The sequence below is a fragment of the Rhamphochromis longiceps genome, linkage group LG11, assembly GCF_057381845.1.
Source record: "Rhamphochromis longiceps isolate RC_006_pf linkage group LG11, R_longiceps_female_GT1.1, whole genome shotgun sequence".
Lineage (NCBI taxonomy): Eukaryota > Metazoa > Chordata > Actinopteri > Cichliformes > Cichlidae > Rhamphochromis > Rhamphochromis longiceps.
The window spans coordinates 22,707,518-22,720,861 of NC_140567.1; the positions used below are offsets into that span (position 1 = coordinate 22,707,518).

A 13,344-nucleotide genomic window follows, 5' to 3' on the forward strand; every position below is an offset into this window, starting at 1 on the left:
TTTTTAATTTCCTTGCACAAACTAGAAAAAAATGTTGGCCTGATACTTGCATACACTTCCATTTAAGAATATAATTGAAATATTTATTTATTTATTGTACAACTTATTAGTACAGGTTGGATTCCCTTTTGCAGGAAACATTCCTCAGAGATTTTGGTCCATATCAAAATGATCACACAATTGCTGCAGACTTGTAAGCTTCACATCCATGATATCAATTTCGCATCGGTGCATTGCCCTGCTGGAAGCAGTCGTCAGAATGGAAATGTTGGGGTCATAAAGAAAATATCCAGCTCATCAGACCAGGCAACGTTTTTGAATCTGTGCTTCAATTTTAGTGAACCTGTATGAATTGAAGCCTCAGTTTTTTGCTCTTAGCGGACAGGAGTGGCGCCCAGTGTTGCTGCTGTTGCCCATCTGCTTTAAGCTTTGGCATGTTCTGTCTTTAGAGGTACTCTTATTGATCATTTCTGGTGTTGTTGCTTTCCTACAATCCCAAAGAAGTCTGGGCACTCTGACATCAACAAGACATTTTCACTCAGAACAGCGGCCCACTGTGAACCCTATGATTGTGCGGTAAATCTTAGTAGGTCAGCAGTTTCTGAAATAACATTACATTTCTTCCCCAACCTAATGGTGGGGTCGAACTCCAGCGGGTCGTCTTGAACCTGTCTACGTGCCTACATGCATTTAGCCGCTGCCATATGATTGGCTGATTCGATATTTACGATAACAATTACCTGAACAAGCACCTAATGGACTGATGATACTGTATGTTAAAATGCTGTGAATCACATCATAGTGTGTAAATAAGACGAAGTCGATAACCGAATTATTTTTTAGTTGTTTTCTTTTGTGGGAGATAACAGAGGGCACTTTCTGACGTCTGCGTTTTATTTGGTCCAGTAGCTCACCGTCGCATTTGATGACGCAAACACGTATGACACCAAGTGCAAAGTGAGGAACCAACTTCGCTAACTTGCAGGTAACATAATTAAATTACAGTTCTCGTGTCCTCTTTAATGCTAGCACACTTAACACGCAGCGGATAAGATTGATTAGAGCCCGCATACCCGAGTGCTGCACTGCTCCAGTTATTTGGACTGCTTAAGGAGAGTTGGTGTGTTTTCATTAGGAAGGCCAGCTAGCAGGTAACTGCTAAAGTAGCTAGCTGTTAGCAGTAGCACACACTTGTTGCAAAACGACTGTGAAGTTTGACTTGATGGTATGAGAATTGTGCAGCAGTTTCAGTGTTTTCCTTTTTTAAATGTGCTGTTCTGCACCGGTAGAGTCTCTCCTCTTGGAGTTTTTCTTTGACTAACCCCTTTTCACGCCAACTGTTTTCGATTTTAGTCAGCGTAAACCTGAAAGCTGTTGTGGACAAAACAGAAGTTTGCATGTTTAAAGCAAGTAGAAATGGTATCCCAAATCTTTGACCTAAAGTTTAACGCTGTTTTGGATTTAATTGCTTTATACTTTTGAGATTCTGAAGTGAATACGTACAGTCAAACCATGCATTCATATAAATGTGTAATTTGGACTTGGTGATATTGAGATATGTGAAGTACAGGTAAGTGTTTATACGCTTTTTATTGTCTAGAAGAGCAGATAATTCATTCATTAAAATTGCAATCAAACTTTGGTCAATACTTTAAGCGCATACACTTCGACCACTTCATTAGGTACATCCGTTCTACTGCTCTTTTATGCAAATAGCCATCTAGCCTCTCACGTGACAGCACTCAGCACATAGAGGCACGCGGACATGTTCAGTACGACCTGCTGAAATTCAAACTGAGCATCAGAATGAATTGATTTAATAAGTGACCTAGCATGTAGCGTGGTTGATGGTGTTAGACAGCATGCTCTGAGTATTTTAGATGATCTGATTTGCTAGGATTTTTCCGCGCAAAAGTTAAACACATTTGGACAGTGAAGGAATGTCAGGGTTCTTGCTCAGAAAAAGGATCAACATGCTCTGAAGTCAGAGCACAAAAACCTTTTTTGTAACAAAATATCGATTTCTGCTGTCCCTGTATCGATACATTATTAGCAAACAAAATATCACGATACTACACAGAACCATTTTTCCCCCCACCCCTAGAATGTATGCGGAAGAGCATCTCTGAGTGCACAACAAACTGAACCTTGAAGCAGGTAGGCTACAGCAGCAGAAGACCACTCTGAGTGCTGCTCTGTCGGCTAAGAAAAGGAAACTGAGGCTAAAATCGACCACCAAAAATGGACAACACATTAGAAAAATGCTGTCTGCGTCAATATTTAGTTGGTTAGGTCAGAATTTGAGCTAAACAACATGAAAGCATGGATCCATCCTGTCCTGTATCAGCAATTCAAGCTACTGGTAGTGGTTTAACGTTATGGGGGATATTTTCTTTATGCCCATCTGTTGGTGGCTGCCTCCAGTAGGACAACCACTCAGATCATCTCAAACTGGTTATTGAGCAGGATGGGGAGTTCACTGTGCTCAAGTGACCTCCACAGCCAATCTCAATCTAATAAAGCAACTTTGGGATGTGGTGGAACAGGAGATTCAAATCATGGATGTGCAGCTGACGAATCTGCAGCAACTGTGCAGATTTCTTTTATTTTATTTTTTTACTTTACTGGGAGTAACTGGTGAAACGAATATCACATATGGGATTTTTCTGGTGGCAGTGCATTTGGTGGTTGAGATTTAAAAACAATAAAAATTCCAGAGAGTATTACACATAATCTGTAGCTTTTACATGGACATTATACAACCAACACAAAGACCTTAGAGGCATCGAAGCACTGCCAACAACCAATTTCCTGTTTTTCTCCCTTTTTGGTAAAGAATTCTGCGTAAAATGTTCAAAAAGGGTACAGAAAAACAAAGAAACCTTCAGTATTAAAAAAAACAAACAAGCTGTATTATTTTTTTTCAGCTGAATGCTACGTTTAAATGCTTTAAACTTTCATTTTACCAGAATTAAAGTTACAGTTTAATGTGGATTAGGGGTATATGTGGAATCTAACAAACACTTAGGGATTCTCTTCTGATTAGTAAATATAGAACATGTAGTTTATTAGAATTTTATAAGGAGCAGCTTTATCAGTGTATATTAATATATATTCATCTTCATAAATGTGTAACCTTTGTAGTTTCTGTGTCAGCTTGTCCTGACTAAATTAATCAGTTGTTCCAACTCATTTGTTGCTTTAATTGGTTTTTCTTGCAGTGGCAATGGGGGATATGAAGACCCCCGACTTTGATGATTTGCTGGCAGCGTTTGACATTCCTGACATTGACGCCAAAGAGGCCATTCAGTCCAGTCCAGACGAGGAACGGGATGAGGCCCGGACTAACGTTCATGGGAGAGAGAGTGGATCTCCTTCAAGGTTTGCCGACCCTCCTGCCCCTCAAAGCGAGCCTCCTGTGGTCAGTGTTATTGTTAAGAACACAGTGCGGTCAGAGTCTTTTGAAGAGGAAGAGAAGTCTGCCAGGGATAAAACAGACAATCCTTCAAGCAGTGCCTTAGCCTCTCCTGTGCACGTTAAGTTGGATGACATCACTTCACAGCTTTGTCCCAGACTCCCCTCCGAGTCTGCTTTGGAGGGTGAGACGACTAATGGCTTTGAGGAATCTCCCTCCAGCCGGCAGGGACAGTCTAGCACAGAAGCATGGCACCAGGCTTCACCTCTGAGGTCCACACTGAGTGAAAGTGACAGTGAAACCGATAAAAGGCCTGAGCCTGGATCTTCCCAGCATGCGGTTGATGTTATGAACAGTTTAAGGCCCCTTCTCCACCTCAAGTCGCCAACCGCTGGTGTTCCCACCCCATTATCTCCTCCTTCCCCAGCCTCTGTCAGTGATCACCTTTCTCCTCACTCCCCTCAGCAGGATGAAACTTGTCTCAGAGATAATACACTATCATCACCGTCACTACAAAATGACAGCATGGAAACCGGAATCAAGCATGTTATGCACACAGATGAAGATGACTCAGAACCAGAGCTGGTGATCCAGGAGAGCCCAGAATCTGTAATGGCCCCACCTCCTAAGTTTAAATACAGAGCAAAATTACCACCTACTTTTCTTGGGTCTCCTGAAACGAGGCCTTCTGATCCTCCTAAACTCACTTTTTCCAGAAAACCAAAACCCCAACACGAGGAGGATGGGCTGCCTACCACACCAAGCTCTCCACCCTCACCTCAAAGTTCCCAGGACCGCCTCCCACATGTTAGCACCAGCTCTTCATCAGTCCAAGAGGAGAAATACCCAGAACATGTGATTGATGAGAGGGAGTCGCCTGAGAGCCCACCACCCAGTGAGACAGGGTTTTTACTCCAAAATAGAAGCAGCAGCCCTGATCCCGGCTCAACAACAGCTCTAACTGCAAACCATGACGAATTCCACCATCAGGAGGAGCACATGGAGAGTGAGGACTGTCAGCAAGACAAGCCGGGTAACAGTGAAGGAATGGGTGAAAAGGTGGATGGGGAAAATTTAGACACGGAGAAGTGTGATGCTGACACTGAGGATGCTGCAAGCGCCACAGAGACGGTTTCACCTCCACTGCGACCACTCAAAGTTAAAATCAAAATGCCCACAGGCAGCATCACAAGGACTGTCACTGGTGTGGCGCCTAAAAGAAGCGGAAGAGCCACCAGTAAGGGTGTGACTGCTCCAAAACCATCACCACAGCGTCATAACACAAGAGCCAAAAGGGAGTTACCGCAAGAAAGTCAGCTGACTGCAGTGGAGATGCTGCAGGATGCTTGCGCTGCCACACTAGAAGGTGCGAGTACAGTTAGAGAGAAAACCCCCGCTGACGCCAGGCCTAAAGTTTCCCCCACAGCAGTGAACATCACAAAAACTGCAGCTCTGCCCTCTATTACTACCTCCTCCTCCAGAGTCAGTGCGAGTACAGGCAACCTGCGCACCCTGGGCCAAAAAACTCTCAACAGTGGGGTGACACTACCTGCTTCTTTACCTCTGCTGCCCCCTCAAAGCAGCAGCAGGCCAGCATCTATAGTCAACAGCACTGGGGCCATCATATCAAAGAGCCAGACCAACTTAGTGGAAGCCTTCAACAAAATCCTGAATAACAAGAACCTGCTGCCCAGTTATAAACCAAATCTGAGCGCCCCTCTTCCTGCAGCGTGGGGCATTTCTCTACCTGCGCAGGTAAGCTCTCTTAGAAATTAAAGAATTAGTTGGTCAGCAGCTAAATGAAGCATTTGATATTTTTGTAAATCATTCGAGGTCAATAAGCTAAGTCTAAAAGCGGAACTCAGTTCTGCACAGTATTAATTTGATCTCTTTTATAAATGGTAAATGGCCTGTATTTATATAGCACTTTTACTAGTCCCTAAGGACCCCAAAGCGCTTTACATATCCAGTCATCCACCCATTCTCACACACATTCACACACTGGTGATGGCAAGCTACATTGTAGCCACAGCCACCCTGGGGCGCACTGACAGAGGCGAGGCTGCCGGACACTGGCGCCACCGGGCGCTAAACAGCTACTGGTAAGAGTAGATGTTACAATTAAGCAATGAAAGTGTCAAAAAAGTGGAAATTCAACATTCCCAGAAACAACTGAAGGTTTTTGAAATTTTGCAAAAACATGAACATTTTATTCACAAAGTAGTAATGCTGTTTGCTTGTAGTTGAATCACTACATCTGCAGTTTTTCAGCTTCTTTTTCTTATTCAAGCCCAAAACAGATTAGATTTTTCTCATTGAAGTGCATTAAAGTCAGATTAAATGTCTGAGGTGGAAATGCAAACAACAACAGAGAGGTGATTGTCATTGATAGAGGATCTGGAGTTAAATGTCGTCACTGACTGTTCACATATGAGAGTAGATCTTCTGAGGATGTGGAAAGTTCTTCTCCGTGAGGGAAGACTAAAAATCCAGCAGGGACATTGACCTAGAGTGCTCTGCCAGCAGTTAATCAGAAGTGTAGCAAACTCTTATTCAGTGGTTTTACCCTGAAGAAGTTACCAACTTTAGTTACTAATAAGCAACATGGTTAATTTTTGTCACTCACTTACACAACACCACCTGGTGTATAACATGGTGAGAGAATACCAGTTTCACTTCTTTACAGTTTTGTCAGAATTCAAAAAGCTGGTCTTGAATGTTCCCTAGATGTGTAAAGCTTGATGCTTGTGACGTCTGGTTTCAATACAAAAACAAGGCAGCTAAATGCTAAAGTTCAGGCTTGAAAACAAGACTTCACAAAGCAACGGGTGACATCACAGTGACTATATCCATCATTTATATACAGTCTATAGCGCTAAGCAATTAGATTAAATTAAGAAAATCATGATTGTTTCACCGTTCAATCACAGACTGCTAATCAAGGGTTGAAAGTAGTTCTTTTAGTCATGTTATGTAAAGAGGCACGTTATCAGGTTAACACGGCTGAAAATGAAGATAAGCTTGATTAAAGCAGGAATCCTGACATTAGGAGCGTGTTTATATTTAAAAAAAAAAAAAAAGGACAGAAAATGTGGGCAGTATATCTCGCAATGGATTATTTTTCATACTCTGACATGTAATGCAAAGTGAGTATTTTTTTCATTAGAACAAAGCTGTAGCATTGTTTAATATTATAGCTCTATGTCAGTTTGAGAAAGAGGATGTTTGATCCCCTGCAGGGTTACCGGTGTCTGGAGTGCGGTGATGCCTTTGCCCTGGAGCAGAGTTTAGCACAGCACTATGACCGGCGCTCGCTCAGAATCGAGGTGACCTGCAATCACTGCGCCAAACGGCTGGCCTTCTTCAACAAGTGTAGCTTGCTGTTACACGCCAGAGAGCACAAGGACAGAGGCCTGATCATGCAGTGTTCACACTTGGTCATGAAACCAGTGCCTGTGGATCAGATGATCAGCCAGCAGGAACCAACAGCAGCTGGTATGGGAATGTTTTTGTCTCCACTCCACTGTTTTGATTTTTGGATGTGCTTTAACTGCCTCTTCCATCCTTTCAACACCATGCTTTTAGGCCAGAACAACCCAAAGGCAGCACCCCAGGCACATCAAGCAGTAGCTAAGAAAGCAGAAGCAGTGCAGTACACAGGCAACAAATGTCCTGAGTGTCAGGCTCAGTTCTGCAGCAAAGAAGAGGTAGCCGAACATTTCCAGGAAATCAAGCCAGCACAGAGCACCGTAAGTCTCCATCGTGTATGGAAGAGGGTCAAGTAATTGAATTTAAATTTCTTTGACTTGCTAAATGGACTCAAACTTAATTCTTTCCTTTTTGGCTTCTCCTGTTTCCAGTCGTGCTCCGAGTGCTCGCCTCCCATGCTGCTACCCAACAGCTGCAGTGCAGCAGCTCATCAGCGCATCCATCAAGGCTCCTCTCCACATGTGTGTCCAGAGTGTGGGGGCACAGCCAAGCAGGCACAGTTCAGAACACATGTGGACGAGACCTGCTTGCACTTTTCCCGCCGTATTGGCTACAGGTGTGACGTCTCCCCATGTGATTGGTTTATTAAACCACTGCTACACCAGTCATGATTCCACTCTGCTGATTTTTTATTTATTTATTTTTAACTTTTCTCTTCTCCAGATGTTCTAGCTGCCTGGTGGTGTTTGGAGGTCTGAACTCAGTGAAGTCTCACATCCAGCAGGCTCACTGCGACATGTTCCATAAGTGTCCCAGCTGCCCCATGGCTTTCAAATCTGCTCCCAGCATTCAGAACCACATCACTGCCCAGCATCCGGGGCTCCCTGAAGGACAGCCAATGTATGTGCAGCACACAGAGTCTGAGTGTTCACGCTCGGATTTATTGCATCACTTTCTGTTTCTTTACCCCGAATTTCTTCCTTCACAGGCTGATCTATAAGTGTGTCATGTGTGACACAGTGTTTACCCACAAACCCCTGTTGCATGCCCACTTTGACACTCATTTAACCAATCAAAAGGTCCACGTGTTTAAATGCCCCGCGTGCACAAAGCTGTTTTCTCAGAGGAACTCACTGCTGGACCATTTCAAGGTATAACTGTTATAGTTGAGGTAGTGCTAAAATCTCGTCCTCTACTTACTTATTTTTAAAAAAAAAAACTTTTTAAAATCAAACTTTATTCTTGTTTCCATCAGACCCACAAGACTCCCAAATCAAAAGGAGAGCTACCTTTGCTTCCAGGTGGTGCTTCTCTGAAATTAGAGAGCTCTGATGGAGATGAATGGATGCGTAAAGACAAAGAAGAGAAGGTGAAGCCAGAAAAGATGAAGACCCCTTCAGGGTGGAGGTGTTCATCTTGTAACACGCGCTACACGGACCGGGAGGACTATATTACCCATATGGGTGAACTGCACGGCAAGGTTTGGAAGCCTCAAAAATCACAGCACCGTGTGCTGATAAATATGCAGATGAGTTCATTTATAATCACATCTGAAATGGTTACAGATTCAACATCAGTTAAGCATTTATAAGTTGTTGTTAGCTTTGTGGTGCAGTGGTTACCGCTGTTGCCTCACAGCAGGAAGGTTGTGGCTTGAAAGCTGCTGGGGGACTGAGGGTGTGGGTGCTATGCTTTCCTCCAGCAGTCCAAAGATATGTATGTTAGGTTCATCTAAACTGGCCATAAGTGTGAACATGAGAGTGTCTGTACCCCTAATTTGTTTATCCACACTCCTGGATACAAAGTACTGATTCATACATGAGCACATTATTTTGACAGTTTTTGGTTTTACATATGCACTTGATTGACATAATAAAACCTTTCAGCTTTTCATGTATTTTCAAACTGGGTTTTTGGAGACCTTGAACCTTTCTGTGTTGACTGTCACATCTATTTTATCTATAGCACATTTAAACAATAGAAGCTGATCCAGAGGTTTTTCACAGTTCATTTTTTTGGAAAGGAAGAAAAAAACATGATTAACACAGTTCAGTGGGATACATACTGAACCAGCGTTGACATTAATACGATCGATATGTGAATCGATCAGCACGCCTCTGTGCATGGCCATTACTCATTTATTTAAAACATTTCTGCATTCTCTCTGTTTCTGCACCCCTGGCTGTGAATCACTGGTTTAAAATGTCTGATTTAATCAAATCCTTTAATTTTTTTGTGTAGATTTTGAAGAAGTTTCCCTGCAACAAATGTGAGAGCTCCTTCACAACCACCTCCAGTCTGAGGCGTCACATCAGAGATAAGCACAAAGCCATGAACCGCAGCTTTCGCTGCCAGTGAGTAACTTCCCCACCCAACCTCTACTTCCAGGGAATTTTTTCTTTTCTGTTAAATGCACATTATAGGAATGGAAAACCCCGCTGTTCAGTACCAGTGAATCCTATGCATTTCTGGTTATTTTTTGACCACAGCTTTTGAATTTATTAGTGAAAGAATAACAATCATCACCTCAGTATAAGGAATAATAATCACAACCTCAAAATAAGGACTCACAGATATCAGAAAATTTGTTTGCCATAGCCTTCCTATTTTGTTTGTACTTGCTCTGCATGTTAGACTGGGAACAACCAACAACTTTTACCCCACAACGTTTTGTTTTTTTTTGTTTGTTTTTTTTGTGGGGCGATCGTGGCTCAAGAGTTGGGCGTTCGCCTTGTAATCGGAAGGTTGCCGGTTCGAGCCCCGGCTTGGACAGTCTCGGTCGTTGTGTCCTTGGGCAAGACACTTCACCCGTTGCCTACTGGTGGTGATCAGAGGGCCCGGTGGCGCCAGTGTCCGGCAGCCTCGCCTCTGTCAGTGCACCCCAGGGTGGCTGTGGCTACAATGTAGCTTGCCATCACCAGTGTGTGAATGTGTGTGTGAATGGGTGGATGACTGGATATGTAAAGCGCTTTGGGGTCCTTAGGGACTAGTAAAGCGCTATACAAATACAGGCCATTTACCATTTACCTTTTTTTTTTTTTTGAAGGATTAACTAGCATTTTATTGATTTCTATTGTGGTGCACATCAAACACACCCCCACTAGCTGGTAACAGTGTTGGTTATGTTGTAGGCTTTATAAAGATTCACCATAGCCATTACTCCCTAATGTGGGATTTATATACTTATATAATGTCCACTGTAGGTTCATCCTAACTGTAAACTCTACACTGCTTAATGTTTAATTTATGGTACCGCAGTTGTGCCCATTAGTGTACGTATTTGCAAAGGCAAGTGTGCTTCCCCGCAGACTCCCAAATTCCCAACTGCATCCTGCTTGATGTGAATAAGGCTGACTTGTTGAAGTAGGCTGCAATGGGGAAGGAAGCAGGTGAACAGCAGAGTTCACCAGGAATTGGATAAGCATGAACAGACTCATTTAAAATAATGTTGCCATTGTACTTTTTCCAGATGTTGAATCTAAAGGTGGTATGTGTATGAAGCAATGTGAGACTTCACTGATTTCATGTGGTGACACAAAAATTGTTGAGCAGAAGGTTTAATTGTTCCACAATTATGAAAGCTTACAAGCCTGTAAGCTTTCATGTTTTGGGCACCTCATATACTTTTGTCAGACCCTGGTCCCCAGTGCAAGTTTTGGGAAGCTCGTTGTAAACTCCTGAATACTAACTTTAAAAACTCTTAAATGTATGAAGTCATAACAGAGGACAGTTATGACTGTAATTTGGTGTGTGTGTGTGTGTGTGTGTGTGTGTGTGTGTGTGTGTGTGTGTGTGTGTGTGTGTGCGCGTGTGCGCGTGTGCACGCGCAGGTTTTGCACTGAAGGTAAGAAAACCTTCAGCAGCAGAACGATGTTGGAGAGGCACCTTCAGCTGAGGCACAGCACAGAAACTGCAAGCCAGAAAACCACAATGGTAAGCCAGCAGTAATCCGATCACACAAGAAGTCAAACAGTAAGTATTTTTTACTAAAGTTTGTATCTTGATATCTCAGAGTGGTGAAGATGAAGCTGACAGTTCATCGGAACAGGACAGCAGTTTGGGGGCTCGCAAGAGACGGAGAGGAGCCGTGAAGGTGGAGCAGAATGAAGAGTCCACAGACAGAGTTAGTCCGGGGAAGAAGCTACGGTCCTCTTCCTCCTCAGCTCTCGCTCCGTCCTCTCTTCCCGAGTCTGGGTTTCGGTGTGCCGTCTGCGGCTTCACCTCAGAGGAGAAGGTGGCGTTCCTGGAGCACATCAGCCAGCACAGGCGCGGAGGCATGGACGACGGTGGCCTGCAGTGTCTCCAGTGTGGCGCCTGCTTCGCATCCACCTTCTCACTGTCACGCCATCGCTTCATCACCCACAAAGTGAGAGATGTGGTCAATGACAACCAACAAGCACCCAGTGTGCACCTGTCACCCTCCGTTGGAAATAGTAGGCACCACGAGGAAAAGAGTTCTCTGAATGGCTCTGCACCAGCATCACCCTCCACTCAGCCCTCCACAGGAGAGGGGAAAGAGGAGGAGGGAGCACTGGCCTGTAAGGTGTGTGGTAAACACTTTGACAAGGTCACAGATCTGAATACACACTTCAGAACTCACGGTATGGCTTTTATCAATGCGAGGAACGCAGGAAAAACGATCTGAGATGGCAAACATGAAGAATATGTCATGATTAAGAGTACTCACAAGTGCCTTTCTGTTACCGAGTACCGGTTAAAGTGCGAGTTCTGCTCTGATTTTTACCAAAGATTACCAATATAGTCTGAAAACGTGAAATGTTCAGATGCGATTCTCATTGTTCCAGACGAGCTTTTGTGACACTCAGGATCTGATGCTGTGCTTCTGTGTTTAGTTAATGTAATGAAATTAGAGTTTAGTCTGTTTCCCTCACAATCATGTGCCTGCAGAGGCCGGTGAACACTGTTCTAACCGTGCTGTGATAACGATGGCCGTTGAATGAATATGCTTTTTTTTTTCCTTTTTTTTTTTTTTAAAGCAAACTGTTGCAGTGATTTTGATGCGTTTCTTTGAATTTATTGCCAGTCATTTTTCAAAGCATGCTGTCTCTTTCAGTTCATTCCCAGCTTAAACTGCAGCCGCTGGCTTCTCTACATTTTAGTTTCAATTTACAGATACTTAAATTTCGCTTTTCTTGACTATTTTCACTGACTATTTCTGCACTGAGCTGAAATGGAAAAGTACACGTTTGTACTTTTAGAAGATTCCCCCTGAATTTTGCTTTGAGTCACACTGCTGAAAGTTTTTCATTAGCTTTCGCTTAACTTTGCAATATATGCTTGCATATAGTGGAATCATGGTGGTGTCATCCCTGAATGAAAGCAGCAATAATTAAGGCCACCAATACTTTACTGCATATGTGCAATAAAGCATTGGTGCTTTGGGATTAGTTTTGAGAAAAAAAAAAACTTAACTTAAAATAATGTACACTTAAAGGCCACATATTACCGTTATTGATATTATCCTTGAAGTCTTTACACATTTAGATGCTGAAATAAATGCGGACCAAAAATTTCTGGAAATTTTTCTAAGAACTTTTGACTATGCTTTGGAAAATGTTAAGCAATAATCTGACTCGCAGACACACTATTTGTAGGGGTGCAACTTTCTGATGCATTGAAATCAACGTTTAATTCCTTATAAATTGAATGTATTTATATCAGATTGAGTAATTTATTCAGTGAGCAAGAGGTGGAAAGTGAAATTGTTTTTTGTTTTTTGGTATGCGGGCCATATGTTTACCTAAATCTTGCTTTATGGAATTACTGTAAATGGAAGATTGTTATATATGCATTTTGTCTAAAGTCCTTGGAACGGCTAAAAGATTAAAACTATTGTTCCCCATAACCGACTACACGTTCTCTCGTGGTTCTTTCACCTATAGGTGTCAACGTAGCTTCCTCATCAGTTCAGAGAAACTGCAAAATCGGCATGTTTAACACAAGTGTTCTAAAAAAAATCTGAAAGGAGGAATAAGTGCCAGTTTGATCGAGACGCCTGGTTATCTTGTTTAGAGGATGTTTATTCAGTACAGATGTAATGCAGATTTATTAATTTGGTAGCTCAACAAATGTTGCACCTCCTCAGGTTTTGTCACTACTGAAGAATACTCCCAATAAATTTAATCCTACCTTAATCAAATAGAGTTCACAGCTGAGGTTTGTAGGGTGGATTTATGAACTTTCATGTATTAAAACCATAAACCATAGATGGATGTTTGTATTTTCTGTCCTGATGTTTTGGTTGGATTTCATTTTTGTTTTGTTTTGTTTTGTTTTTAAAGGAGCTGCTATACTTTTTCAGCTGACCACTCTCTTGTTGAGGCTGGCAGCTCACAAAGATCAAACACTTGCTTTTAACTGCAGACTATTTTGCATATTTACATTTGCAAAGGTATTTTTATTTCTAAAACATGGGTATTTTTTTGTTTTAGGTTTTTCTTTTTTTTTCTTTTTTTCCATTTTCTCAAAAAATACAAATA

General features: G+C 42.5%; 1 protein-coding gene across 2 annotated transcripts; it reads left to right on the forward strand.

Annotated features, from left to right (window-relative positions):
- Nucleotides 1-123: 123 nt before the first annotated feature.
- Nucleotides 124-13,229, forward strand: znf687a (zinc finger protein 687a). 2 transcript variants are annotated; one of them, XM_085422967.1, is made up of 11 exons: nucleotides 124-985; nucleotides 3,222-5,170; nucleotides 6,655-6,910; nucleotides 7,001-7,164; nucleotides 7,276-7,460; nucleotides 7,568-7,744; nucleotides 7,833-7,995; nucleotides 8,100-8,324; nucleotides 9,086-9,198; nucleotides 10,675-10,777; nucleotides 10,857-13,224. In XM_085422967.1, the coding sequence occupies exons 2-11, from the start codon at nucleotides 3,227-3,229 to the stop codon at nucleotides 11,487-11,489; spliced, it is 3,963 nt and encodes a 1,320-aa protein (XP_085279093.1). In that variant the 5' UTR covers nucleotides 124-985; nucleotides 3,222-3,226; the 3' UTR covers nucleotides 11,490-13,224. The 2 variants fall into 2 exon arrangements, with proteins under 2 accessions (XP_085279093.1, XP_085279092.1); XM_085422966.1 differs by having other exon boundaries at nucleotides 6,655-7,164; nucleotides 10,857-13,229.
- The last annotated feature ends 115 nt before the right edge of the window (nucleotides 13,230-13,344 follow it).

Excerpts from the sequence above, each read along its gene's own strand:
- znf687a (XM_085422966.1), top strand. The coding sequence starts at position 3,227 with ATGGGGGATATGAAGACCCCCGACTTTGATGATTTGCTGGCAGCGTTT. Across the intron at positions 7,165-7,275 it reads TCAAGCCAGCACAGAGCACC|TCGTGCTCCGAGTGCTCGCC; the intron begins GTAAGTCTCCAT and ends TCCTGTTTCCAG. Across the intron at positions 7,461-7,567 it reads TCCCGCCGTATTGGCTACAG|ATGTTCTAGCTGCCTGGTGG; the intron begins GTGTGACGTCTC and ends TCTCTTCTCCAG.